This window comes from Equus asinus, chromosome 3 (assembly GCF_041296235.1).
Source record: "Equus asinus isolate D_3611 breed Donkey chromosome 3, EquAss-T2T_v2, whole genome shotgun sequence".
Classification (NCBI taxonomy): domain Eukaryota; kingdom Metazoa; phylum Chordata; class Mammalia; order Perissodactyla; family Equidae; genus Equus; species Equus asinus.
This window is the reverse complement of record NC_091792.1, coordinates 159,288,701-159,316,370: the sequence shown is the minus strand read 5'-3', so window position 1 is coordinate 159,316,370 and position 27,670 is coordinate 159,288,701. Positions and strand designations below refer to the sequence as shown.

At 60.9% G+C, this 27,670-nt stretch overlaps 1 protein-coding gene across 6 annotated transcripts in view; it reads left to right on the top strand.

Annotated features, from left to right (window-relative positions):
- The window catches only part of DOK7 (docking protein 7), a 37,391-nt gene extending 19,199 nt beyond the window's left edge, over positions 1–18,192 (top strand). For 2 of the 6 annotated variants that reach the window (XM_044767910.2, XM_070506333.1), the window contains exons 4-9: positions 2,993–3,112; positions 5,108–5,227; positions 6,357–7,081; positions 11,559–11,601; positions 16,816–16,944; positions 17,285–18,165. In XM_044767910.2, coding sequence (XP_044623845.1) covers positions 2,993–3,112; positions 5,108–5,227; positions 6,357–7,081; positions 11,559–11,601; positions 16,816–16,944; positions 17,285–17,421 — 1,274 coding nt within the window. In that variant the 3' untranslated portion in view covers positions 17,422–18,165. Of the gene's footprint in view, positions 1–2,992; positions 3,113–5,107; positions 5,228–6,356; positions 8,362–8,386; positions 8,547–11,558; positions 11,602–16,815; positions 16,945–17,284 lie in introns of those variants that run through there. The other 4 variants (XM_044767909.2, XM_044767908.2, XM_070506335.1 and 1 more) reach the window with 4 other exon arrangements.
- Positions 18,193–27,670: the final 9,478 nt, after the last annotated feature.

Below are 27,670 nucleotides of genomic sequence, written 5' to 3'. Positions count from 1 at the left end.
GGATCGGGCCCCTGGGGTTACTGACACACTGACTCAGGGAGTCAGCCCAGCTCTGACCGGCTTGCTGACCGTTTGAGTGCAGACCCTCTTCCTTCTCACCGCTGGGGAATCTTTGAGTCGAACACGTCAGTGTTTCCATTGGAGGTATTTGTCCCAGGAGTAACTGCGTGGACGGTGGGTGAGGTCTGCCCGCAATCCTGAGGACCCTCAGCATCTGTCCTGAGGATAAGGTGGCCGTGAGCCCGGCAGGCGGCTGGCTCTTGGCCCAGCAGAGCCCTCTCTTCTCCTTATCTTTATTTCCCTATGTCACTCGTTGCTGCGTAACAAACGCCCCAAACCCTAGTGGCTGTTTCTGGCGATTCTGTGGGGTCTGGGCAGGGCTCAGCAGACATGGCTCGTCTCTGCTCCACCAGGCCAACTGGGGTCCCTTGGGCAGTGGCACTTGGCGGGTGGCCTGGCTGGAAGGCCCAGGATGGCCTCAGGCATGTGTCCAGGGCCTTGGTGCCTGCCGGCTGTTGGCTGGGATGCCCCTCGAGCAGGGTAGCCGGCTGCCCACATGGTGGCTGCTTCCAAAAGAGAATAGAAGTCACCAGCCCCTGGGGCCTTGGCCCCAAACCCTGAAGAGTGTCTGTCTGCCACTCCCTGTGGGCCAAGCACGCCACAGGCTGGCCCCGCCTCGGGTGGGGGGCTTCACGGACACTGATGGGTGGAGGCGCGGGCATTCTCTGCAGTGACCCCCACTGTCCACCCTGGCAAGCCTGGGTCGGGCTCCCGGCCCCAAACAAGCCAGCACAGAGAGATGTGAAGAGCGCCTCCCTGGGGAGGGGCAGGGCCGCCTGCCTCCATCTCTCTCTCCATCCACACTGCACATGGGGGTCTCCAGGTGCCACAGACCGGTCACTCAGAAGTGGTCCCTGCCTGGGAGGTGCTCACTGGGCATGGTGCCGGGACGGCATCCAGACAGATGTGGGGACATGTGAAGTCAAGGGCCATAGGGTCTGCCCCAGAGGAGGTGTTACCTGCAAGCATCATCCAGGGAAAGGTCAGAGGTCAGGGGTCAGGAGAGGCATCAAGAAAGTGACATTATGTGAGCAGAGTCTCAACAGGTGAAGGGCACTACAGGTGGTTGGGGGGTGTGTTGGGTGGGCTGGGCTGGTTTAGGGAGCTCTGGGGGTTCCCAAAGCCTGGGTCGGGGAGGAGAGCCCACGAGGGCCAGCGAGAGGTCAGTGAGCCCAGGCCGTTGGGCCCTTGGGGACGAGCATCTCCCCAGGGAGCCCCTGCTGTTGGCCGGGTGGGGCGGCCGTGTCTTCAGGGAGCGTGGTGCTGGGCGGCTGTCCCGGTGGAATGCCGCCGGCTCGGCTCCCTTCGTAATGTGGTTTTTTATAGTCGGGGGACTGATTGTGCTGCAGCCTCTGCCAGCTGACCGTGAGCTCAGGATTAGAGGCCCCACCCTGCGTGAGGGCCCTGGCGGGGCGGGGCGGGGCAGGACAGGGACACTGCGAGTGGGCCGGTGGCCGGCGTGAGGGCCTTCTCCTCGCCTGCCCTCTGGCCAAGGTCCTGGGCACAAGTTCTTGGCCGTGTCCCCCAGCTGGAGGCCCATGTATCCGGGCCTTTCTGAGTGGCCAGCCTCCTGGGGTGTCCCTGCGTGGGCGCCAGGGCCGGCGTCGGCCCCCACTGCACACCTCGCCTCTCCTTCCTCCTGGTCAGAAGCTCTGTGGTGCCAGGACAAGCCAGGTGGCCCGGTGGCTGCTCGAGTCCACTTCTTGGCCCCTCTCTGGGCCTCTGCTTTCTCATCCCCAGAGCAGGCCTTTTCGCAGTGCAGGCATCGCACAGATGGAGCTCCCACACCAGGGGCACTGCCCCCAGGTCCTGGGGGCCTTGCTGCGTGTGGGGCTGGCCCGAGGCCCTGGCATCCCGTGAAGGCGGAGTGTGGCCGTGGCTGTGACACAGGTTTCGGTGCGGAGCCTTCCCCTCCCTCCCCGCCCGCCCCAGCGCCCCGGAGCCTTCCCTTCCGGGGAGAGCGTGCCTTTCTTTGGGCAATGGGCAGAGGGCGAGCGCCGAGGGATTCTTGTGCGGTGACGCTGCGCCAGCAGCCAGCCCCACGTGACCCGAGTCCCCATTCACTGGCGGGCAGGTGGCGAGCGATTTCATTCACTCTGGCCGCGGCTCGGGGCCCAGCGGGAGGGCGGCGGCCTGGGGCCCGGTGCCGGGCTGACTCACCGGCCTGCTCTCTGCTCTGGCACCCGTGGGCTCCTTGGGCTCCAGGTGTCGTCACCTCTGCCCCAGGTGCCCCCTCCACCCGAGCACCCCCTGCCCGGGCTGGATCCCTTGCAGGGGCCTCGCCCAGCTGGTGGGAGCCCTGTGGGCATGACCTCAGCCTCGCACCTTGACCCCGTGGCTCCAGTTTCCCAGTGAAATCGGACCCAGGAAGCGGGGAGACGACCCCTGCCCAGCAGCGGTGGCTGCCTCATTTGTGGAGCAGGCACTGCCACATGCTGTTTACCAAGCCCCGAACTTAACCCTCATGACAGCCCCGGGTAAGGAAACCAGGTGGGGGCCTCCCACGTGACCGAGGTCTCGTAGCCCCCTCCTGGGATGTGAACCCCAATCTAGGCAGGCCCTTGCCCCTTAAGGGAGGGCAGGGACATGAGGGAGGGGCAGCTGGGCTCTCCTGTGCAGCCAGGACGCCCTCACCAGCCTCCTCCAGCGGCAGTCCTGGCTCCTTGTCGTGGTCCCGGCCAGAGGCGGCAGATGGGAGAGGCTGGGGACGGCAGGGCTGCACTCCTCTTCCTGCGCCTTCCTGCACGTGGCGGGCTGGCTGGGCAGGCTGGTGCGCACAGGCCCGGGAGAGACTCATGCAAGGTGCTCTGGGGACACTGCCTCCTGGCGTGGTGGTCTTGTGGGTTTGCTCTGGTTTCCCGCGAGCCCGCCTTGCAGGGGTCCCTCCATTCGTGCTCGGGCGGGCTGACGCGGGCCTGTCCTCCCTATGCAGGGGCTGGAGTCTTCTTCCTGTCCTCGGCCGAGGGAGAGCAGATCAGCTTCCTGTTCGACTGCATCGTCCGCGGCATCTCCCCCACCAAGGGCCCCTTTGGGCTGCGGCCCGTTCTCCCAGGTGGGTGCGAGCGGGACCTGGCGGGGGGTCGCCCTGATCTGTCAGCCCTGCTGAGTGGCTGCCTTCCCTCTGCCTCTGCCCCTGCCCTGCACCCCACGCGCAGCGGAGACACCCGGAGCCACACTGGCCTGAGGGCAGGGTGGCAAGGGATCGGCCCCTCCTGCACGGGGCCAGAGCTGTTGGGACAGCCCCGCTGCAGTGGCAGTGAGAGGCCTGGGCCCGAGCAGGGCTCCTGGAGACCTTCTGAGCCTGCCCCGTCCTCCAGAGCTGGGTGGGGCCCTGCCAGAGGTTACTGGACTGAGGGCTGGGGTCAGGACCGGCTCTGTCCATCCAGCTTTCTGGCGGGAAGCCACCTTGTGGGGTTGCCTGGTGTGTGGGGTCTCAGTGTGTTGGGGGGTACAAGGGTGCACTGAGGTTGCCTCGTCTTGTCCCCACGCCTTCCCTGGTTGTGGCTGGGGCACCATTCGTCAAGCGCCCCCAGGCCAGGGACGGTGCTGGACCCCTGAGGGGCCAGGCTACCCCGGGCACCTCCTCTCACCGGGTGAGGGCTGCCCTCCCCTCAGGGACAGCCTGGGAGGCCCGAGCCCAGCTGCTGTGGGAGGGACAAAGGGTGGTCCTGGTCACCCCGGCTTCCCTTGCCCCACCAGGTGGCCAGTACCCAGGATTGCTGATTCTCCCCTTGCCTCAGTGAGGCAGTGCTTGTCCTATTGTCGGGATTGGGGGGCAGACCAGGGTCTGGGGCCACCTGGCAGGGGGTCAGTGAGCTCACACCTGCAGCCTCCTGGCCTGGGCACTGCAGCCAGGGCGAGGGCAGGCGGGGCCACCTGGGGAAGGACAGAGGCGGGCGACTGGCCCCCAGTCCAGGTCCCCCTTCTCCCAGCCGCGACCCCTCCATTCCCACCCCTCCCTACGCAGGCCCCAGGGACAGGCGTGGCTGGGGAGGAAGGAGGCGGCCTCTGTGGCCAGAGCCTGGCTGCCCGGCTCTGGTGGCCGGCGTGGTGGCACCCTCTGCTGGCATTCGCCTGTCTTGCAGCCGCAGACGTGGCCTGGGCGGCAGGGATCAGAAGGGGGTTGGTGTGGACAGTGGGGGTGTGGATGGCAGAGTCATGGACAGGGCTGGGGGGCGCTGCCCTCTGTGCCTGGCCAGCGTCACGTGGAATCCTTGTGATGGTCGAGGACCCTGAGATGCGGCCTCCGTGGGGTCAGAAGTGTCACACTCTTGGCGTTTGGTATCCTCTCCCACTGACCCCTGCTGGGCCAGACCCACGCAGACCCCCGAGGCCCAGAGCCAGGACTAACCTCACGTAGACAGAGTTGGGAGGAGGGGGCCAGAGATTAGTGTTCGGGGTCTGCCCTGCCCTGAGCACAGCCTGCGCACTCCCGTCCCGGCCCCACAGCGACTGGGGCCCCCCGTCTCTGCATCCACGGTTTCAGACGTGGACACGGGGCTCCGGGAGGGCCAATGGTTGGACTGAGAGTCTGTCCGATGCCAGCGAATGCTACCCCACCAACTGCCAGGTGAGAAGTGGTCAGGAGGGTGCACCTGGCTCCTGACCCTGGGTGTCACTGAGGTCGGTCCCCACCACAGGGCCTGTCAGCTTTAGGGCACAGAACACAGGCTGGTGGTCAGTGTGGGGCTGTCCACAGGAACGATGACATAGGCTACTGGTCAGGGGGCTGTTGATGGTACAAGACACAGGCTGATAGTCTGGGGCTGTCCACAGGCGTGGGGTGGCTGGGGGGGGGGTTGGCAGAGGGCTGTCCGTGGGCACAGGACACAGGCTGGTGACCAGGAGACCTGGATGCGGGTGGTTTGGGCGCCCTGCGTTTGATGTACGTGGCTGGGGCACAGGTACTGGGGCCGGACCAGGGTGCACGTGGCCCTAGCAGTGCTGGGCTCACCGTGATGTCCTGGGCAGCACGTGGGCTGCGGCCGAGGGTCCTCGGGGAGTGGGCTGGGGTCGCTTCCTCTGCTGACTCTCTTCTCTGCCGTAGACCCAAGCCCGGGGGGTCCCGCCACCGTGGAGGAGCGTGTGGCCCAGGAGGCCCTGGAAGCCCTGCAGCTGGAGAAGCGGCTCAGCCTCCTCTCCCACTCCTGCCGGCCGGGCAGTGCAGGTAGGGCGGGCGGCGGCCATGGCCTGGGCGGGCGGAGGGGCAGTGGCGCGGCTCCGTGGTCCCTCTCAGCCACCTCCAAGCTCCTGTTCATTCACTTGTTCCTTCCTCTCCTTGCTATTCATTCATTAATTCACTCCTTTTCCTGCTGTTCATTCATTCATTCCTCTCCCTCCTGATCATTCATTTGTTCCTTTCCCTCCTATTCCTTCCTTCATTCCTCTCCCTCTGTCCACTAATTCATTCATTCATTCCCCTCTCTCTCTCTCTCCTGATATTCATTCATTCCCCTCCCTTCTGATCATTCATTCATTCCTCTCCCTCCTGTTCATTCATTCGTTTCCTTCCCACACCACAAACGCTAAGCTCTGGCCTGGGTGCTGACTGGAAGTGTGCTGTGGCTCCAAGAACCAGCCGGTGGGTTGGGTTTGAATTCTCCACTCACAGCCACGTGGCCTGGGCAAGGCCATGGCCTCGTGCTTCACTTTCACCATTGATGCCCAGAGAGGCTCAGGGGTGCTGGCTGCTCAGAGCAGAGGCCCCTCTCAGCTGCCTGCGGTCTGCGGTTTGCTGCAGTTTGTGGGAAGAGGGACAGAAGGGGCTGGCACCCTCCGAGGGGCCGCTGCAGCTCTGGTGAGGGCGGCCAGTGGGGGGTGGGGCTGCACTGGGGTCTCCCGGGCCAGAGCAGGGGAGCTTGTGGGCTTATCTGTCCTCAGATTGCTGCTAGTCCCACCCACGGCACAGTGGGGACGGTGGCCTTCTCCCCTCCCATCCAGGCCCACCCCTTGGAGCAGGGGGTCTCTGAGCATTTGCCTTCTTGGAGGAGGGGCTCACATTGGGTTTCCAGAGAGTGGTGGCCAAGGGGGACAGGGGGGAGGGGCACGGGCTCTTAAGAGGGCCGGAGAAGAGGAGAGAGTTGTGTGGGGAGGGGGGCTGGGGTGGGTGGCGCTAGGTTTGTGTTCCAGCCTCAGGTGAGGTCTGGGGAGAGTGGGACTAGAGACTAGAATCCCGAACCCTGATGGGTGGGGGGCACCGGGTGGGTACCAGATGTCACTTCTAACCCAGCCCTCCCCAGCCCCCATGAGCGTCCCAGAGCCCCCACAGCAGCCTCAGCTCCTGCTCTCCATCTCAGGGGACGACCGCAGCCTGTCCAGCTCGTCGTCAGAGGCCAGCCACTCGGATGTCAGCGCCGGCAGCCGGCTCACGGCATGGCCTGAGCAGTCCTCGTCCTCGGCCGGCACATCACAAGAGGGGCCTGGGATGGCGGCTGCCCAGGCCCCTGGGGAGGCGGCGCTGGGCGCCTCGAGGCCGCCCCCCAAGCCACTGCGGCCACGGCAGCTGCAGGAGGTCGGCCGCCAGAGCTCCTCGGACAGCGGCATCGCCACGGGCAGCCACTCCTCCTACTCAGGCAGCTTCTCATCCTGCGCCGGCAGCAGCCTGGACGTGTGGCGCGCTGGCGACGACTTTGGCTCGCTGCTCAGCCTGCCACCAATGCCCGGGGCACCTGAGCCCAGCCTGTGCGCCTGCCCGCCGGGTGCAGCTGAGTACCAGGTGCCCGGCGTGCCACGGCCCCACTATGACACGCCGCGCAGCCTGCGCCATGGCCCCCGGGACCAGCCCCCGGCCACGCAGGGCCGCCCTGGTGACGCTGCAGCTGGGGACTTGGGCAGCCAGACGTCTGCGGGCTGTCCCTCTGGCTGGCTGGGCGCGAGACGGCGGGGACAGGCGACAGAGGCCCCGGGTGGTGAGGCCGCACTGCCCAGCCCGGCCCCCAGCGAGCCCTGGGAAGCGGGCGTGTCCCCCGCCGGGCCTCCGGCTGCCTTCTTTTCCGTGTGTCCCGTCTGTGGAGGCCTCAAGGTAAACCCCCCACCCTGAGAGCATTTCCCAGGCCCCCGCTAGGGCTGGCCGCGGCCCCTCCGCACGGAGGGGAGGTGGGGGTTCTGGCCCCTCGCAGAGGGCTGCCCTGCATGCGTTGGCAAAGCCACGATGCGCGGCTTGGTGGGGAGGGCGCTGCAGCCGCCTACAGAGGGCCCACGCCACTGGGGGAGGTCCGTCCGGCTTGGATGCAGCTGAAAGTGCGTTCTGGAAAGTGGGAGGCTGTGCGCGGGGCAGGCCGGGGGCAGCAGGGTCCCGAGGCTCAGGTGCTGGGGGCGCAGGCGGGCCCGCGTCCCTCTGGCTCATGCCGTGCCCCTGAGGTGCTCAGGCCTGGACGCCTCCTCTGCGCCCTGCTCCACCGCCTCCCTGGTGAGCAGCCTTACTTCTTAGTCCTGCTCCCCTCCGTGGGGCACAATCACACCGCCCGCTAAAGATTCAGTCCCCCCCACGGCTCCTCAGACACCTGAGTCCCGTGAACGCGAGCCCAAGACTCACCCCCTGGCGTCCCGTGTGTGTGTGTGTGTGACGAGCTTCACCTATTTGCCCCTCGCCTCCTCCCAAAGCGGCACCTGCAGGTGGCTCCTCCTACAGGGGAGGAAACTGAGGCTCAGGAAGCCCAGGGACTTGTGGGGTCTGGGACTCGAGACCCCCACTGCTCACCGCACACCAGCCTTTCCCTGAACCTGAAGGCTCCCTGCGAGGGGTGGGCAGGGCTGGGCTGCAGCCCGCGGAGCAGAGAGCAGGGCGGTGGGCTCCTTCTGCTGGGCCCGCTCGGCAGGGTCAGCTTGCTGGGAGGTCCAGCTGCAAACGTGCTGGGGCCCCGCGCTCCCCCCGGCGCTCCTGGCTGGGAGCTGGGAGGCTGGTGGCGAGGACAGAGGCTGCCTGGCTCCTAGGGCTCGTCCCTCTGCATGTAGAGGGCCCCCGATGCCACCCCTGGGTCACCTGGCCTCGTGCCTCTCCGGCGTCCTCTGTGGTCTGTCTGCTCACCTGCATGGAGTGCAGCGCGTGGCCTGGTTCTGTCCGTTCTGCGATGTCAGATGCTCCCGCGAGAGGCGTGGCCTGGTCCCTCCGGTCGTGGACTCTGTGGGCTTCGTCCCCGCGGTCTGGAATCAGCCCCGTCCGGGGCAGACAGCCTTCCTGTAAATCCCTCGCTCTGAACCTTCGCTGTTGGCTGGAGACGTGTGCTGCTCTTTTGCATTTTTAAAATCTGACACTGTTTGTAATACATTCTTAGACTGGAAATAAAATGTTCTTTTCTTAGAGTCTTGTCTTTTTCCATTTGGCCAGCCCTCTCTGCCTCCCACCCTGCCCTCCCAGGAGGGCCTTTGAATGTCTCAGAAATCCAGGATCCGGCACCCGTTGGCCTGCGGGTCAGGAGAGCAGCGTGCTGCCCGGCTGCGCAGTCTGCCTTCAGCCTGAATGCGCTCAAGGAGTGAAAAGGAGAGGCGGCTTCAGAAATCCCCAGGGCCCTTGTGTGTGTGTGTGCATGTGTGTGTTGGGTGCATGTATTTGTACATATGTGTGGGGTGTGCATGGTGTGCACATGCAAACATCTGCAAGCATGGTGTGCATACATGTGCATGTGTGCGATGCATTGCATGTATGTGCATTTGTATGTGGGGTGTGAAGTGTGCATCTGTGGTGTGTGTGTGCATATGCGTGCACATGTGAGTTGCATGCACATGTATGTGTCGTGTGTGCACGAGCGTGTGTGTGATGTGTATGCACACAGGCGGCTTGTTTGTGTTCACTGGAGACCACAATGAGGTCCTTGGTGGTCCCTTGGGCTCAGGCAGGTGGTGCCTATGTCCAGTGAGGGTGGACACTCGCTTTCTGGGTCAGTGAGGGTCTTGGCTCTGAGCTGGTGCACCCCCTCCCTGTCTCTCTCGTGTGGGTGGAGCTCTGGGGATCCCCGCTCAGCCCCCTGCACATCCTGGGGGGGACCCTGCCTTGCCCTGCCCTCTCACACCCATCTTCACCCTTGCTTACCACCCAGTGGGGGCCGACTCTGCCAGGGGAGCTGGGAGTCTCCCACCACACTGAATGCAGCATTGAGAAAGTCAGGCTGGGTGGCCCCAGCCAAGTCACCACACCTGTCTGAGCCTCAGTTTCCTCTTCCTAGGTGGGGATGCTAGTCCCCACCTCCCTGGGTACCCTGAGAGGTGGTGAGATGGTGCATGCCAGCTCTGGCAGGAGGCCTGGGAAGGGGAGTCGTCGTCACACACACCATTTTCACCTCCCCCCGAGGCCCCCGGCCAGCCTGTTGCAAAAGAGATCAGGCTGCAAGCTGCTGGTGCGGTGAGCTGGCTGGAGCAGCGCTGCAGGGCTGGGCTGTCTGCTCTGGCCAGAGCCCCTTGTCACCTGGGCTCAACCCCGCCTTGCTCCCACGGGTCTCCTGCCCCGAGATGGCTGGGGTCCCTCAGACCAGAACAGACTGAGGCCCAGCAGCTGAGGGTCTGGCCCCTGCTGGGAAGCCAGGGAGGGCTGGAGCCGGGCATTCTGCTTGCCCCTCCCGTGTGGGGGTCCTGGCAGTGGACTAGGGTCTCCTTGACTGAGATTGATGGCTGGGACTCCAGGGAAGGGCCACCCGGTGGGTGAGGCAGGAAAGGTGGACTATGGCTCACCAGGTGGGGTCTTGGGCAAGGTGGGCGCCAGGTGGCCTGGGTCTGGTGGTGGGAGGAGGCTCGGCCGAGGACTTGGGGAGGCGGGGCCTGGGCGGTCTGCACGAAGTCCTGGCCAGAGGAGGGAGGGGCCCTTTGTGTGGGGGGCTGCTGACCACTGTAACCCTCTGGGAACTGTTGGGGGCCATGGCATCTTGTGCCATTGGGCTGCTCAGGAGGAGGGCCAGGCCCCCAGAGCGAGTGTGCCTCCATCTCTCCCCATCCCTGGTGGCCCCGTGGCCCCGGGGTTGAGGTGGTGGCCCCAGGGGCCTTCTGTCTGGTGGGGCTTGGCGGGGTGCCAGGACAGCCTTTCCTGGGGGCTTTGCTGGAGGCATTCACCTACATCCGTTCTCTTCCCAACGGGCCCCCACGGTGGGCCTCTTGCTTCTGCTTGGGAGCCGTTCAAGGCTCCGGCCCACCGGCTGCTCCGGCACCCAGGGCCACCAGCTCCGCTCCTCCTCCCTGGGGTGGGGTGGGCAGTGTGGGGGGCTTCTCAGGTGCCCTGGGGTTTCCTGCCGAGTGTCAGGGCTGGGGACAATGGGGAGAGGGACAGACACCCGCCACAAGTCCTCCTTGCCTCCCTGGGGCCACTCGAAGCCCGCCTGCCCCGCCTGGGTCCTGGCCCCCAGGGAGGGGACAAGGTGGGTCCGTGTCTGCTCATTCTCCGTGGCATCTTGTTGCATCCCAACCACACCCAGCATTTGGCTTTGATGGTGTCTGTAGGGCTGGCCCCCTGTGCAGGTGCCATCTCTGGTGGGCTCTGAGCCGTTAGTGATGGGGGCTCCTGAGGGCAGTGGCCGACCTCCTGTGTCAGAGGCCTGTGTCAGGAGCCGGGCGAGAACTCTGGTCCAGAGGCCTGTGTGTGTGAAGGGCTTCCGAGAGCAGCTGGCCTCTTGTCCCAGGTGTTAGCGGTCAGACATGCCCTGCCCAAGCCCCCAAGGCTGCACGGGGACTTCTTTATGCAGGTGGCAGGTTAGACGAGCCCAGTGGCGTCCCTCCAGCCTGGCCCAGGCCCAGGGTCGGGGTGCAGCGTCCTGAGTCTGTGGCACCCACCTCTGCCCTCCCGGAGAGGGGGTTGGGCTTCTGCACCCCCGTTCTAGACCCGGCTCCCTGCGAGACCCCACCGCTGGCCGTGCTCCTGGAAGCACTGGGGATGCCAGGCCTTTTCGTGGGATGTCACCTGCCCTGGCCCTGTTGTGGCCAGTTCCCTGAGGGCTTTGGGAGACCGCAGCCCAGTAGCAATGAACATGCCAGCCGTGGGCCACCGTCCCTCCCGACCTGCCAGCTGGCCTGCCCCAGGGCCCCTTCTTCCCTCGAGTCTCCGCACCTCTAGTCAGGCACTGCGAAGACACGTTGCGCATCTGGGGGCTCCTCTCCCGGGTCCCGGGTGGGCTGCCTTGCAGGTGCTGCCTACAACGGCGGGCGGGGCCCAGGGCCCTTGTGCATCGGCTGCAAACCCTGCTGTGTGGCTGGCAGCATGAGCTGGACAGGGGCGCGGTGAGCCAATGAGACATGTTTACAAGAACAGGTAGGGCGGGTTTGGCCTGGGGTCCTGAGTTGCCAACCCCTCTCCCAAGACGGGGTCACGTGGACATCAGGCTGACCGGCCGGCTGGAGTCCTGGAGGACATGGTGAGGGGCCCCTAGAGATGAAGAATAGGGCCCCAGGCTGGTCTCCCCTGTAGGTGGCATGGCCCCCAGTGACCTGTGTCACCCTCAGGGTTAACATCTGGTTCTTGGGATGGGGGCAGGATGAGCAGGAGCAGATGGACAGACTGACACCGGTTCTCTTTGGTCTAGGGAGCAGCTGCCTCCCCCCCTGGGCTCCCGATGACGCATTCAGGTAGGCCTTGGCTTGGGGACCAGCTCCCATACAGCCCTGGGACGAGGTGGCCGCACTTACAGCCCAGTCGGAAAGTCTACGCCAGATAGGGAAGCAAGGTGACAGTGGACAGTGCAGCGACCGAGAACCAAGGAGCGAGAGTGGACAATGGGTGACAGTAGACAGTAGGTGACAGTGGACAGTGGGCAACAGTGAACAGAGAGGTGATGGTGGACAGCAGGTGACAGTGGACAGAGGGGTGACAGTGGACAGTGGGTGACAGTGAACAGAGAGGTGATGGTGGACAGCAGGTGACAGTGGACAGAGACGTGACAGTGGACAGTGGGTGACAGTGGACAGTGGGTAACAGTGGACAGAGATGTGACAGTGTACAGTGGGTAACAGTGGACAGAGGAGTGACAGTGGACAGTAGGTGACAGTGGACAGAGGGGTGACAGTGGACAGTGGGTGACAGTGGACAGAGATGTGACAGTGGACAGTGGGTGACAGTGAACAGTGGGTGACAGTGGACAGAGATGTGACAGTGGACAGAGGGGTGACAGTGGACAGTGGGTGACAGTGGACAGAGGGGTGACAGTGGACAGTGGGTAACAGTGGACAGAGGAGTGACAGTGGACAGTGGGTGACAGTGGACAGAGATGTGACAGTGGACAGTGGGTGACAGTGAACAGTGGGTGACAGTGGACAGAGATGTGACAGTGGACAGTGGGTAACAGTGGACAGAGGAGTGACAGTGGACAGTAGGTGACAGTGGACAGAGGGGTGACAGTGGACAGTGGGTGACAGTGAACAGTGGGTGACAGTAGACAGAGTCGTGACAGTGGACAGTGGGTAACAGTGGACAGAGGAGTGACAGTGGACAGTAGGTGACAGTGGACAGAGGGGTGACAGTGGACAGTGGGTGACAGTGGACAGAGATGTGACAGTGGACAGTGGGTGACAGTGAACAGTGGGTGACAGTAGACAGAGTCGTGACAGTGGACAGTGGGTAACAGTGGACAGAGGAGTGACAGTGGACAGTAGGTGACAGTGGACAGAGGGGTGACAGTGGACAGTGGGTGACAGTGGACAGAGACGTGACAGTGGACAGTGGGTAACAGTGGACAGAGGAGTGACAGTGGACAGTAGGTGACAGTGGACAGAGACGTGACAGTGGACAGTGGGTGACAGTGGACAGTGGGTAACAGTGGACAGAGATGTGACAGTGTACAGTGGGTAACAGTGGACAGAGGAGTGACAGTGGACAGTGGGTGACAGTGGACAGAGATGTGACAGTGGACAGTGGGTGACAGTGAACAGTGGGTGACAGTGGACAGAGATGTGACAGTGGACAGAGGGGTGACAGTGGACAGTGGGTGACAGTGGACAGAGACGTGACAGTGGACAGTGGGTAACAGTGGACAGAGGAGTGACAGTGGACAGTAGGTGACAGTGGACAGAGGGGTGACAGTGGACAGTGGGTAACAGTGGACAGAGATGTGACAGTGGACAGTGGGTGACAGTGAACAGTGGGTGACAGTGGACAGAGATGTGACAGTGTACAGTGGGTAACAGTGGACAGAGGAGTGACAGTGGACAGTGGGTGACAGTGGACAGAGATGTGACAGTGGACAGTGGGTGACAGTGAACAGTGGGTGACAGTGGACAGAGATGTGACAGTGTACAGTGGGTAACAGTGGACAGAGATGTGACAGTGGACAGTGGGTGACAGTGAACAGTGGGTGACAGTAGACAGAGTCGTGACAGTGGACAGTGGGTAACAGTGGACAGAGGAGTGACAGTGGACAGTAGGTGACAGTGGACAGAGGGGTGACAGTGGACAGTGGGTGACAGTGGACAGAGACGTGACAGTGGACAGTGGGTGACAGTGGACAGAGATGTGACAGTGGACAGTAGGTGACAGTGGACAGAGGGGTGACAGTGGACAGTGGGTAACAGTGGACAGAGGAGTGACAGTGGACAGTGGGTGACAGTGGACAGAGATGTGACAGTGGACAGTGGGTGACAGTGAACAGTGGGTGACAGTGGACAGAGATGTGACAGTGGACAGTGGGTAACAGTGGACAGAGGAGTGACAGTGGACAGTAGGTGACAGTGGACAGAGGGGTGACAGTGGACAGTGGGTAACAGTGGACAGAGGAGTGACAGTGGACAGTGGGTGACAGTGGACAGAGATGTGACAGTGGACAGTGGGTGACAGTGAACAGTGGGTGACAGTGGACAGAGATGTGACAGTGGACAGTGGGTAACAGTGGACAGAGGAGTGACAGTGGACAGTGGGTGACAGTGGACAGAGACGTGACAGTGGACAGTGGGTGACAGTGAACAGTGGGTGACAGTGGACAGAAGGGTGACAGTGGACAGTGGGTAACAGTGGACAGAGGAGTGACAGTGGACAGTAGGTGACAGTGGACAGAGGGGTGACAGTGGACAGTGGGTGACAGTGGACAGAGGGGTGACAGTGGGCAGAGGGATGACAGTGGATGGGGTGACAATGGATAGTGGGTGGCAGTGGACAGCAGGGTGGCCGTGTGCATCTGGGGCAAGCCCTGGCCAGAGTGGGGCAGGGCCAGGCAGGGAGCTGAGGACAGGGTGGCTGAGTGTGGCCAGCCTAGCTGGGTGGTGTGTGTGGACAGAGCAGACATGGTCGGGGCTGGCCTGGAACCCCAGCCTTTAGGAGGGTGCCGTGTCCTTCAGGCGACAGAGAACAGAGGTGAGTGACGGTCCAGGGGACCGATTGATGGTCACGGGTGATGGTGACCGTGGTGGGGGGAGGTCCAGGCAGGGAGCGATGGGGAGACGCTGGCTCTGACTAGGGGGAAGGCCTGGGAAGTCGGGAAAGGCTGAAGGTCGGTGGGGGTTTGGGCTGGTGCAGAGGGGTGGCTGGCGGTCAGGGGTCAGCTCTGTGCCTCATTTTGTCGCTGGAGCCTCCGGCTGGGGGCTGGGCCCTGAAGCGCTTGGGTGCCTCCATCTCTTCTTCAGAGGTGCGTGTGTGGGGCCAGAGCAGGCAGGCGGAGCAGGCCCAGGCCCACCCAGAGGGGACCTGCAGAAGCAGGAGCGGGGAGGGCCGCGGGCTAGCAGGTCAGACAGACCACAGGAAGGCTCCACACCAGCTGGCCTTGGGGCTCCCCGGTCGGGGTGGGGCCTTGAGGACCATCCCCTGACAACACGAGGCTGTGGGTGGCCCTCCCAGGCGGTTCTGGATGCCTTTCGCTGGAGCCGCCCGTGCCCTTCACGTGTCTTTTACAGAGACAGGGCGTGTGTCCCCTGGGGACGGGCGGGGGAAGAACAGGCATCAGGATTTGCTGGGGGACGTGGATCCTTTCCCCTGAGGCCAGGGGCTGGGGGAAGGTGGCGCCTGGGTGAGGCCAGAGCTGCGGTAGGAAGGACGGGCCGTGTGGCCAAGGAGGCAACCGTGGGATGCTGACAGGAAGCCGGAGCAGAGGAAGGAGGGAGTGGGAGGGAGATGGGAGGGGTGAGGGGGCGGGGCTGAGGGGCCCTCCTCCGGGAGGTGCAGTTTGGGGCAGGTGTTGGGTGTAGCACCCCTGCAGCCCACGAACCTGCTTAGAGGCTGAGGCGAGAGGGAGGGAGCAGCCTTCTTCGGCTGCCGGTGAGAGTCTGGTGGTGCCAGGCTGTCCAGAACCCTCCACCCCGTCCTGCTTCCACCGTGGGACATATGGGTGGCACCCCTAACACTAGCTGCTGAGTGGTGGGGAGCTTGGCCACGTGACCTCGGGTGAGACCCAGCTGCCCTTTTGGCTTTGAGAGGCCCCTGTGCGGAGGCTGGGCCTCCTTCCCAGACTCTCCTGGGACCCCGTCTCAGGCCCCTGACGGGTCTCCCAGCTCCAGCCAGGCCTTTGCCCCTGCCTGCTTCACCTCCATCCCTGCTTGTCTCCACTCCTCTCGGCTCATGCCCCCTTCTCCAGGCAGCCTGCCCTCATTTCCCCTAGCCTCCCCGGGCGCCTCTGCCTATCATGGTGGGTGACGCGGGAGAGGGTCTGCATCTGCCCCTCTGTGTGCCAGGGCCCACCTGGCCTGGCTGGGGAGGCTCCCATGCTGTTTGTTGGGAGTACAGACAGGTGGTTGGAGCCCGTGTGGACACAGAGCGGCAGGCTCTGCCTCGCCGCCTGACAGGCAGAGGGCCCTAGCCCTGCACCACCCGCCAAGGCACTCCCTCAAGGCACTCCTGGCCAGGCTGCCAGGCCGCGGGGGAGGGCATCTCTTCCTGTGATGGATCCCGTGTGCTGCAGAGGCAGCGCATGTATGGAAATGCTTGCCTCAGAGCGGAGATTTTCTGGGGACCAAAAACACTCAATGTGTCCTTGTTTGACAAGGGCACAGGACACTGCGAGCTGGCCGGCGGAGTGAGGCAACCCAGGCAACCGAGGGCCTGAAGCGCCGGCCTGGAAGCTCGTGCTTCCCATGCTCCCTGGAGGGCAGCGGGTCTCCAGCAGGGTGGCCAATGTGTCCTGGTTTGCCAGGACCTTCTTGTTCCAGCACTGAGTCCCACTCCATCAGCTGCTGGGACATGGGACAGGCAGGGGACCAGTTTCTTGGATGGGGGAGGGGCCTTGAAGTGCCTGGGGCCATCCTGGAGGAGGCGTCACTGTGGATGGAAGTGTGGGCCTGTGCTCAGGGGAGGGATCCCGTGGGGACTCACCGGTCTGGAGAGGGTCCCTGAAGCCTGGAGCGGCCGGGGTGACCCAGGAGGATATAGAGGGAGGGCTGGGGCGTGGACAGGGAGGGGCGTCCTGCCTGGGAGGGGCAGGGTGCTGGGGAGCCAAGGAGAAAGTGGCCGGGAGGGACGGTCCAGCGGATGAGGGTCGAGTGTGGAGGGTGGGCAGCAGGGGGCTGAAGGTAGAAGAGTGTGGTCGCTTGACTCCAGCGGGCCATGGGGGCCTCCCCGGGGGCAGCACAGCGGTGGTCAGCCCCTTGCAGCAGGCAGAGTGCACGGGAGGGGCACACCCTTTCCAGAAGCTCGGTGGTGAAGGGGGGACAGGTGGGTGCCTGGGTCAGGGAGGGATGTGGGTGGGGTCTCAGGGTGGGCAAAGGTCTCCAGGGAAATCGGAGAGTCGGGAGGCCCCCTCCGCCCTGGAGAGGTGGAGGGTGGGGGATGTGCGGGGTGGTGTGGGTGGGGAGCTCTTTGCTGAACAGTCTTGGGGGTCAGCTCAGCCCTCGGCCACAACCTGGGGACCCACAGCCCCCTCCCCACAGGAGCCCTGGGGCCCGAGAGCCCACGCAGCGAGGCGCCCACCTACGTGAACATCCCTGCCAGCCCCTCCTCCAAAAAGCAGCTGCACTACATGGGCCTGGAGCTCCAGGAGGCCAGCACGGGCGTCCGAGGTGAGTCCCCACTCGGGCCCAAAGCAAGTGCTGGGCCTGCAGCCCGGCAGCCCCAAGGGGCCTTAACCCCTACGCCCAGCATCTCAGCCCTCGGCTGGCGGGCTCTTGCTCCCAGCCCACCCCGCTCCTTTCTCCTGCTGAGCCATGTCCCCTACACTGTGGCCCACCTGTGTCCCCACTCAGGGACTTCCCTGCTCAGGTCCTCACTGGGTGCATGGTGTGGGTGAAGCCCCCAGCCCCCGTCACCCCGTCCAGGCCGAGGCCCTGTGGGAGGTGCAGGCCACGTGGGGTCGTGGGAGGCTGGGGCCAGCGGGGCCGGCTCACCTCACACTGTTTTCAGGGGCCGGCACCTCCCGCTACGCACAGATCGACATCACAGCCACCGAGGCGGCCCACAGGGCGGGCGCCCGGCACGCACAGAGCCGGGAGGAGCGGCTGCCCGAGCTGGAGCAGAGGAGGAAGGGGGCCCCGCCGTGAGCTGGCTGGACACCCCCTGCGACTGGACAACCCAACGTGGCCGAGTGGGCCGCCCCTTCGGTGGGCAATAGCCAGGGGCACGAGGGGCCCCGCCTCTGCATGGCCATCTAGGCTCCGTGATTCGTGGCCTCCTAGCCACATGGTGGGCGCGGCTGGTCCCTGTGCCCTGGTGCGGCTGGTGGAAGGTTCCGGCCCTCCTCGCCTCGCTGGTCACTGGTGCCCAGAGCAGACCCTCCTTTGGCCTTAACGAGCCACTCTGGACCTCAGGCGGGTGGGCGGGCCACGTGCCAGGTGTCAGGCAGCTTCTGGGTGGTTTCTTGTGGCAGCAGCTTGGCTGCAGCTGGCCGGGGGATTGGGGAGCAGTTTCTGAGACTCTGGGATGCCAACTGCTGTCCCCTTCTGGGGGATGTGGCCACCCAACTGACGACAGACATACAGACATGTCCTGGCAAAATGCACGTCCCCAAACTACAGCAGGGCTGGGCCAGTCCCCCACCCACACGGAGTGTCTGGCAGCTGTCGGCTCAGGGACCTCAGACCCCCGATCGTGCCCTCTCTGTAGCGGCCTCCAGCCGTCCCCTCCTGGGTCACAGCCGCCCCAGCCCTGGGCGCGGGAGGGCTATTCCACGTTCGGACCTGTCAGGCGCCCGCGTGGCCCCACACGTGTTTACCTGGCTGCATCGCTTCTTGGGACCCATCACAGTTAGTCATGTAAATAGTTTAAAATCGTTAATGCTCTATTTTTAACACCACATACTATTTTCCTGATGGATGAGGTGTTTTCTCTTTCTTGCTCTGGGTCTGCAGAGGGCCGCGGCCCCGGGTGCGGTTCTGCTGTCTCTGACACGCTGGAGGGGCTCAGGGCCGGGGTCACCCCCCGTGGTGCTTCCTCCCGACCATACCCGGGGCCTTGGGGGTGTCTCGAGGATATTTCCATGACTCAGTGATTGGGGCTGGGGGAAGGGGGTTGGCCCAGCTCCACTGGCTGATGGGGGTCTGGACGCTGGGAAGTTTCCGGCATTGGTGGTGGGCTTCCTGCTGTTGCTCTCGAGGCCCTGGGCATGAGAGGGAAGCAGCGGGCTGGGCCTCTGACCCAGCCTCGCAGCCAGACTGGGACAGGGGCTCCAACCACGGCCCACCCAGAACCCTGTTCCCCTCCATCCACCATCCATCCATCATCCATCCCTCCATCCCCCTACAGCCCACCAAGGACGCAGCGAGTCTGTTAGCTGCCCGAGGGGAGCACAGCAGCTGACACTCCATGTGCTCTCCTCCTTGGCTGGGGTCCTTTGGGTTGGTGGGTTCCAGACCACAGCCCCCCCTTGCCCTGCCCCATCTTCTGAGCTGACGTCTGACTGCTGGGGAAGCCACCCGTCCAGGTCATGGGAAGCAGGCTCAGCCCTAAGCCCATGGGGGCAAATGTCCTGGGTGGGATGCAAAGGTCCTGAGGCTGATCCAGCAAACAAGGCAGGTTCTCAGCCTGGAAGGCTCCCACTGGCACACCCTGGACAACAGCCTAGGGTAGCAGAACTTCCTTTTTAAGCTGCAAGTGGGGTAATGCATGGCCAGTGCACCCCAGTCCAGGGTTCCAGCAGTCGGGGTCCCCTCTGATGGGAGGGGCTCGGGAGGCCACGCCCTGGGCAGGCGGCATGCACCAGCTCCTGAACAGGCAACTTGGGCTCTGGGGCCTTACCAGTGACTTTGAGTGGCTGCGCCTGGGGTCTCCTGTTTTCAAAATGGGATAAGCTGCTGTGTTTCGTGATACTGACACAGGTCATGGGTGTGAGGCATTGTGAAGGGCTGGGCTCAGACCCGGGGGCCTGGCAGGACTTGAGCCCCGTTCTTTCCCCGCCACGAGTTTGTCTGCCCCTCGCCCTCTTCCCTGTGGGTGGCCAAGGGGTCTCCCGGGAAACACCCACCTAGAGATGTGTAGACACGGGGGCAGGGCACAGGAAGAGAGCACACATCCCCGAGGGGTTGGCCAGGCCCGGCCGAGGGGATCACGTGAGGCGCGATTGGGGAGCGCGAGCTGTGAAAGGAGACAAGTGTCCACGCTCCACCGAGGCCACCGTGGGGCCAGCCAAGGCCCAGGGCAGGGCGGCTTTAGTGGGTGCTGGGGCTAAGCCAGCTAGGGTGGCCACACAGGGCCGAGAGGGGCCAGACAGATGCCTGTCCCTCCTCTGGGGCTGTGAAGGGAGGCCGGTCAGTGCTGGGGTGGCCAGAGTCTGACATTGGGGTCCCCTCTGCAAAGCTGCTGCAGCCGCGACGTGAGGCACACGGCCATTGTGTGGCCATGGCAGAGGTGGGAACCCCAGCTCGAGCCTAGGAGGGCTCCCCGCCTTTGCTGAGAGGGCAGGGCACCTGGCGCCCTGCAGCAACACCCCCTGCCCGCCCAGCTCCCCTGTGCCCTCACGCCCTCCGCCCGCAGGGCCCCTCTGGCTTCTGCTGGCCCAGGCTAGGGCCCTCCTGCCAGCACGAGGGAGACTGTGCCAGGCTGACACAGGCCCTGCGCAGCGCCACCTCGTCCCCCGGGCGCCCCGGCTGGAGGCTGGTGAGGGGCTTCAGGGCCGGCCATGCTGGGTGGGTTTAGCGACTCACCCCTGGACCACCAGCGTGGACAGGACACCTTGCTGCCCTTCCACAGGGCACTGCTGACGTGGCCGGGCACGTGCGTCCCCCCACCTTGTGCAGCTGTGACAACGGCAGCAACCCGTGCCCAGGCAGGAGCCCTGGGGATGCCAGGGGAAAGCAGGCAGGCGGCGGGGCAGCGGGCACGGCCTTCTTTTTTCACACGTGTGTGCACACGTGCAGTCTCGGGAGGGGACCTGGCAGCAGAGAGGCAGGGCAGCTTGTCTCTGGGGAGGGAGACCCCAAGGGGCAGGGAGGTGTCACCGGACACTTAAGGCACAGAGACGCTGCACCCTCGTGGACCTGCGACCCAGCCTAAGGAGACCTGAGGCCTGGACCCCCGCCCCGAGGACGCGGCCCCGGTGTGCGCGGGCGCTCCGCAGGCCAGGGCCCACCTCGGCCCAGGCTTTGCCACCGCCTTCCCGACGGGCTGTGCAGACGGACACCCGGGAGCAGGTCCAGGGCCGGGCAGTCGCAGCGGCCGAGACGGAAGCTCGGGGGCTCAGCTCTGTGAGCACCGGTGAGGCTGCGCGTGGCGGCGCAAGAAAACCCGTCCAGGCCACCGGGGCTTCCTCTGCTCACGCTGCCCGCCCAGCTCTTTCACCCTCTTTTCTATGGGGTTGTTTATACCCAGACACAATGACATTGATTTATAAGTTTGCTAATATTTTTAATCAGAGATAGACCACATGAGTTAGAATCAAACTGTCTACCAGGTTTGTTAGGAAGCCAGCGCCCACCCCTAGCCCCCAGCAGACAGACAGACAGCGCCCACCCCCCGCAGACAGACAGACAGCGCCCAGCCCCCGCAGACAGACAGACAGCGCCCGTGTGTCTGTCAGGACTGAACCTGCACGCGGCGCCGCCGCCGGTCCTCCCGCGCCGGTTTCCTGAATTCCCAGGCGGACTGTGGGGCTCTGTCCCCCATGACCAGCACCCGCACCCCGCCCGCACACAGTGAGCGCCTGCCACCCTCTCGGTGTCCTTGCACTAACACTGGCTAGAGCAGTGCTCCACCCTCACCCTCTCACTGCAGATTCCACCGACAGGTGAGGACTCTGGCTCAGCTTCAGGTTTCCTGGGGTGCAATTTTCTACACATGCATCAGTGACATGTGGTCAACTCTCCCCTAGTCGTACGAATCTCCTCTCAAAACAGCCCAACATATTAGGCTGTTGATCAGTGTCATTTTCTTGAGTAAGTCTCTTCTGGAACCTTCTCCTTATCAGAACCTTGCTCTGAAAAGGAGCCCACTGTGCAGCTCTTACTCTGCATCCCCCGTCAAAGCCCTGGAAAGCCCAGCCCTTCCTCGAGGGTCCCGGGTCTTCTTTCTTGGTTTCCCTCTGTTTTAAGGAGTGCTTCCTCCAGCAGCAACCTAAGAAAGGTTTTGGGGGAAACCTGAGATCCTACGTGCTTGGGAAACATCCAGATTCCTGTTCACACCTCCTGCCTGCTTGGCTGGGCACGGAATTCTAGGGTGGATGTGATTTTCCAGCGGAATCTCGAAGGCACTGCTCCGTGGACTCGCGGGTTGTGCTGCTGTGGCACCCGCTGCCATTCTGGATGGTTCTGAGGGCCCTAACCCCACTCTCTTCCTGTAGTACTTGGAATCTTCTTGTTGCCTCTGTTGCTTTTAATTTCACAATGATCATTTCCGTCTCCTCTATGGGGCTTTCCATTCTGGAAATCTCTTCAGCTCCTGGAACTGTTTTGGAATTCCTTGGTTTCTCCACTCCCTCTGATCTCCTGGATCCCATTATTCAGATTGCTGGGCCACCAGGGTTGCTCTTTAAGTTTTCATATTTTTTCCCTTTTATTTTCCATCTTTTTATGGTACTTTCAGTGTGATTTTCTCCACTCTTATTTCCTAGTCTTTGGGTGTTTTATTTCTGTCACCAAACATTTAATTCCCAAAAGCTCTTTTGTTCGGTTTTTTATGGCATCCTATGCTTGTCTCATGGATGCACTTTTATCTCCGAGGACTTTCTTAGTTAGTTTACAAACAGAAAATCATACAACCCTAAGTGTACAGCTTGACAAACTGTGACACCTGTATGACCCGCGTACCCTCCAGCCCGTGAGACAGAGGGCACTCCCACCACAGCTCCCTCTCGCCCCTTTCCAGGCCCCGCCCACCACGCCAGCTGACCACGATTCCAACTCCATCCCTATGGACCGATTTGGTCTCTTACATCCAGCTTCCTTTGCTCAGCACAGTGTTTCTTAGATTCATCGATACTGTCGTATTAGCAGTTCATCCTTTTTCAACTGTTCCCATTCCGGACACAGACACTCCAGAACTTTCCATCGATTCTCCTGTTGCTGGGCATTGAGGCTGCTTCTGGTCTCGAGTGAAGTTGCTGAGGCGTTCTTGTTGAGGCCTCCTCTGGACGTACACATTTATCCCTTGGATACGTCTGCGAGGAGTGGTGGCACTGCCAGGTCACAGAGTAAGCAAATGTTTAAGTTTTAAAAGAAACTGCCAAGTTTTCCAGTGGTCTTACCATCTTGTGCTTTCCACCAGCTGCTGCTGTCCCCACCCGCTGGTCTGGGGCCTGACTTGAATGTCAGCCATCCAGTGGGTGCGTGGTGCTATCGCACTGTATCGCTTTGCAATTCTCTGATGACTAATGATGCTGGGCACCTTTCCACCGCCCACTGGGCTGTCTTCTTCTGTAAAGGGCCCAATTCTTCTGTCCACTAAGAAAACTGCACTGTAGAATCCTGGGTCTGAGTCCTTTCTCAGACATAGGCGCTGTGTCCAGCTGGCTATTTCACTTTGTTAATAATACATTATGAGGAGAAATTTCTAATTTTGATGAAATCCAATTTTTGTTCTTTTTTCTTTTATGGTTGGAGCTCTTTGTGGCGTAAGAAGCCTTTGCCTACCCTCTGATCAGAAAGATATTCTCCTGTTTTCTCCCAGAAGCGTTACAATTTTGGTCTTCACATTCTGGTCTATGAACCATCCTGAATTAACTTTGTCTATGGTGTGAGGTCAACGCCCCCCACATACGACAAGCTGCCCCAACTCTGTTTATTGAAGAGACATTCTCTCCTCAGTCTAGAGGGTTCTAGTCTTTTCCTCCGGAATCTAGTTCTTCAAGTCTGTCAGGTGACTCCGTGGTTTCCTGTTCCACGGTGTTTTGAGCTCCTTTTGCTCTGTAAACAGTGATCACGACTGCTGTGGAGTCTGCCGCTGGGCACGCCGATGGCTCACGGCTCCGTTTCTGCTGTTATTCCCGTGCTCTGGCTCGTGGGGCCTTGCTGTCTTCTGTGCTTGGTTATTTTCAACTCGGTGTTTGTGAACAGCTATTCTTGGGTTTATTTGAGGATGAGAATAACGACAGTTTCTTCCAGAGAGGGCTGTTTGTGCTAACTTCTGCCAGGCGCCGGAGCAGCACCAGTCCAGAACCACCCTGATCCAAGTTTGCAGCTTGAGGCCCAAGAACAAGTCCTAGGGGCTGGCCCCCGCTCAGGTCTCGTCAGGGCCAGGACTCTCCCCCAGCCCCTCTCTGGCCAGCAGCCAGCCAGCCCTCCTTTCTGGGTATGGACTCCCCCTGCGGGGACAGCTCTGGGGTCTGGATTCCTATGGAAAGGCTGTCCCTTTCGACCCCTGCCTTAGACCAGTATGTGGCCCTGACCTATCTTGTCACCAAGGGTGGCACGGGACCGGAACCCAGTGCGCCTGGACGGCCAAGCCCTTGGCGAGGCGCTCAGAGCTCTGGGGCGCATGGCCTCTGGCTCCTGCTTGTCCCTCCTCTTGCCTCGGTCGGACACTCACAGGTGGTCAGATCCCACCACTTCTGAGGACCTCTGTGCGATATTTAACAGGCATGTTTATTTTCAGTGGGAGGGTCCAGATAACCCCGTGCTTTTTTAAAGCAAGCACCATGGCTGTAAACTTCCCTCCAAGCATCACTCCAGCCACATTCCCCAAGTTCTGGTGGGCCATATTCTTACTACCATTCAATTCAAAATATTTTCTAATTTCTAACATGATTTCATCTTTGATCCATGTGCATTTTTGAAGTTTCTAAATGTAATTATTTTAATTATCCTTTTCTTACTGATTTCTTCCTTAATCGCATTGAGGTCAAATACAGATCACCTCTAACCTACCTTTGAAAATTACTGGCATTTGCTTTGTGTCCTGGTGCAGAGTCCATTTTTAAAATGTTCCATGTATACTTAACAAGAATGTTTTCTCTAAATGGGCACAGTAGATCAGGCTTGTTAATCACACTGTCCATTCTTCTATATTTTTAATCAATGATCTAAGCTCCCATCATAAGAAGCTGGACAAGGACCTCAAACTAAACACAGAATAAAGAGAAGGAAGGAAGTGTAAAGAGTAAGAAGAGAGTTAATGAAGAAGAAAGCAGAGAGACAACAGAGAGAAGTCCACGACCCAATGCTGATTCTGAGGGAAAAATACCTGTAACATCAACGAGCCCTTAGCTGGACCGATCAGAGGAAGAGAAAACACAGATTACCAGTATCAGGATAAAGGAGGGGACAGTCACCATAAATCCTACAGACATCAAGACAACAAGGGGCTGTCATCAACAACTTTATGCCAATTATTCTGACAACTTAGATGAAATTCCTTGGCAAACATAACTTTAAAAAAGACACAAGAAGAAGTAGAAAATCTAAGGAGGCTCCTATTTTTAAAAATTGAGTGTTTTTTTTTTTTGAGGAAGATTAGCCCTGAGCTAACATCTGCTGCCAATCCTCCTCTTTTTGCTGAGGAAGACTGGCTCTGAGATAACATCTGTGCCCATCTTCCTCCACTTTATATGTGGGACGCCTGCCACAGCATGGCTTGCCAAGTGGTGCCATGTCCACACCTGGGATCTGAATCCACGAACCCCAGGCCGCCGAAGCGGAACGTGTGCACTTAACCGCTGCACCACCGGGCCGACCCCAAAATTGAGTTCTTAATAAAAATTCTTAGCACAAGGAAAATTCCAGGCCTACACGGCTTCACCCATAAATTCCATCGCACATTTAAGAAAGAAATAACGCCAATACCACACAAACTGGCAGGAAACAGAGAAGGGAACATGTCCCAACTTACTTTAGGAGGCTGATGTACTGCCGATACCAAAACATGACAGAGACTTTCCACAAGAAGAGGACATACAGACCAGTGTCCCTCAGGAGGATACACGCAGAGTCCCTAACCCAGTACTGGCAAATCTAGACTGGCCACACAGAAAAAGGACAGTGCCTCATGAGCCAGTGGGAGGTACCTGGGTGCAAGGTTATTTTAGCGCATGACGCGCAGTCGGCGTGTCAGCACGGTAGCTCAATAAAGCAGCACAGCCTGACGATGGCCTCAGTGGGCACACGAGAAGCAGCTGACCACACTCAGCACTCCTTCACGAACACCTCTCAGCAAACGGGGACAAGCTCTTCAACCTGTAAGGGCTCCCCTGAAAGCCCGCCGGCTCAAGTCTACTTAATTGTGAAAGAAGGACCACGACTCCACTAAGACGGGGAACATAAGGTGTCCACTTCCACCACCGCTGCGCAGTGCTGGACTGGCCGACCCGGCAGTGTGGAGAGAAGGCGCGGTGACGGGAAAGCCGGGGCGAGGCTGCCGTCCTGACAGACGGCACAGCAAGCACGCAGAGCTAATATGTGAATCTAGGGTACAGGTGTGAGATCGTTATACGAGTCAAACAACTGAAAAGTGGAGTAAAAACAGACTACTCACAATAGCACAGAATATCTGGTACCAGGGATAAATGTGATGGAACAGGGAGGCCCGGGTACAGCAAACAGACCACTGCTGAGAGAAGAGAGACCAGCCCCCTGAACGGAGCTACAGACAACGTGTGACGTCGATTCTCCCCAGAGCGACCCATGCGTTCAAGGGCCCCCTTGCCAAACCCAGTATGCTTTCCTGTAAAAGCTGAGAAGCTGATTCTAAAATGTACAGGGAATGCAAAGACCTTGAACGAACCTTTAAAAAGGAGAGGGAAATGCATACGACCTGATTTCAAGATTACTCTAAAGCTGCCATTAATCAAGAGACATACGGACAAACAGACCAGTGAACAGAATGGAGTCTAGAAACAGATCCAGCCTGCAGCTCACTTGACTTTTGACAAAGGCACCAAACCAAATCAAGTAACAAAGGGAGAGAAATCTGCATAACCAACAGTGCTGCTACGTAAGGAAAAAACGAACTTGACTCCAACCAGAACCGGAAATCCAAATGTTCATCAGCAAGTGACGTCGGTGCACCAGGACACTTGTCAGCAATAGCGGGACCCGTTACTGCTGCACGCCACCACCGGATGAAATGCAGCTGCCGGGGGAAGGCACGCAGAGCAGGAAAACAGCCCATCCCACTGAGTGAAGTGCAAGGCCAGGCAGAGCGAGCTGCGGGGCGGAGAGACAGAGGCCACCTGGCAAGCCGGCTTTCGGGAGCCAAGGATACACTGCTTGCTCGGGGCAGTGGCCGCGTGGGAATCACAACCATCAGCTCGTCACCCCAGCACCGAGGAGCGTGCTTTTGGTGTGCACTCCCTCCCATTTTCTCTCTCACACAGGAAATAACCTCACAGAAAAACGACTCCACAGTCAGATCCCACTGAACACCAGCCAGAACGTCTACAGTTAAGGACGAACACCAAGCCTTGGCCATCGCCCCGTCCTGCTGGGAGAAGCACAAACGAGGGTACCGCCTTTGGGAAGCCACTGGGAGTCATGCACTGCACTGAGTGAACGCACACGGGGGGAGCCATCGATATTCCTCCCAGAGCCAGAAAACGTGTGCACGCACACAAACAAGACGTTCAACACAGTCCTTTCCAACTGGCGTTATTATCCAAAATTGGAAACAACTCAAATATCCATCAAAGCAAAATGGATTAAAAACAGTGTGGTATATTCATATAATGGAATACTATATAGCAATAGAAAGGAACAAATTTCTGCTCCAGACGTGGTTGAATCTCAGCAACACAGCCACCAAAAGAAGCCAGACCACAGACACACACTACACTGTAATCTCACGTCAGTGAGGTTCAAACAGGGACATCCAACCCTATTAAGTCAAGAGAGTGTGTCTGAGTCCCTTGGAGCTGCGACAACAGAATCCCACAGACTGGGCAGCTTTCACGACACACGTTCATCTCTCACAGTTCTGGAGGCTGGACATCCGTGATCAAGGCGCGGGCAGATTTGGGGTCTGGTGAGGGCCCGCCACCTGGTCTTCTCACTGTGTCCTCATATGGCGAAAGGGGCGAGGGAGCTCTCGGGGGTCTCTTTTGTAAGGGCACTAATCCCATCCATGACGGCTCCACCCTCATGACCTACCCGCCTCCATACACCGTCACATTGGGGGTTAGGTTTTGACATACGAATTTGGGGGCACACAAGCAAGTGGTGAGCTATAGGAGAGAGGAGTACTGGGGAGCCGGGACCCTAGGATCCTAGCTGCCTCTCCTTCCCGCCCACAGCACTCACTGGACCGAGCCTCGGAGCCACAGGAACAGGTTCTGTGCCCGTTCAGGAATACATGTTTTCCTTCAAAGCCGTCCTTTAGAAGCTAAACACAAGCAAGGTGGCCACTGGCCCCTGGCGTGGGGGCTCCCTCCCTGCC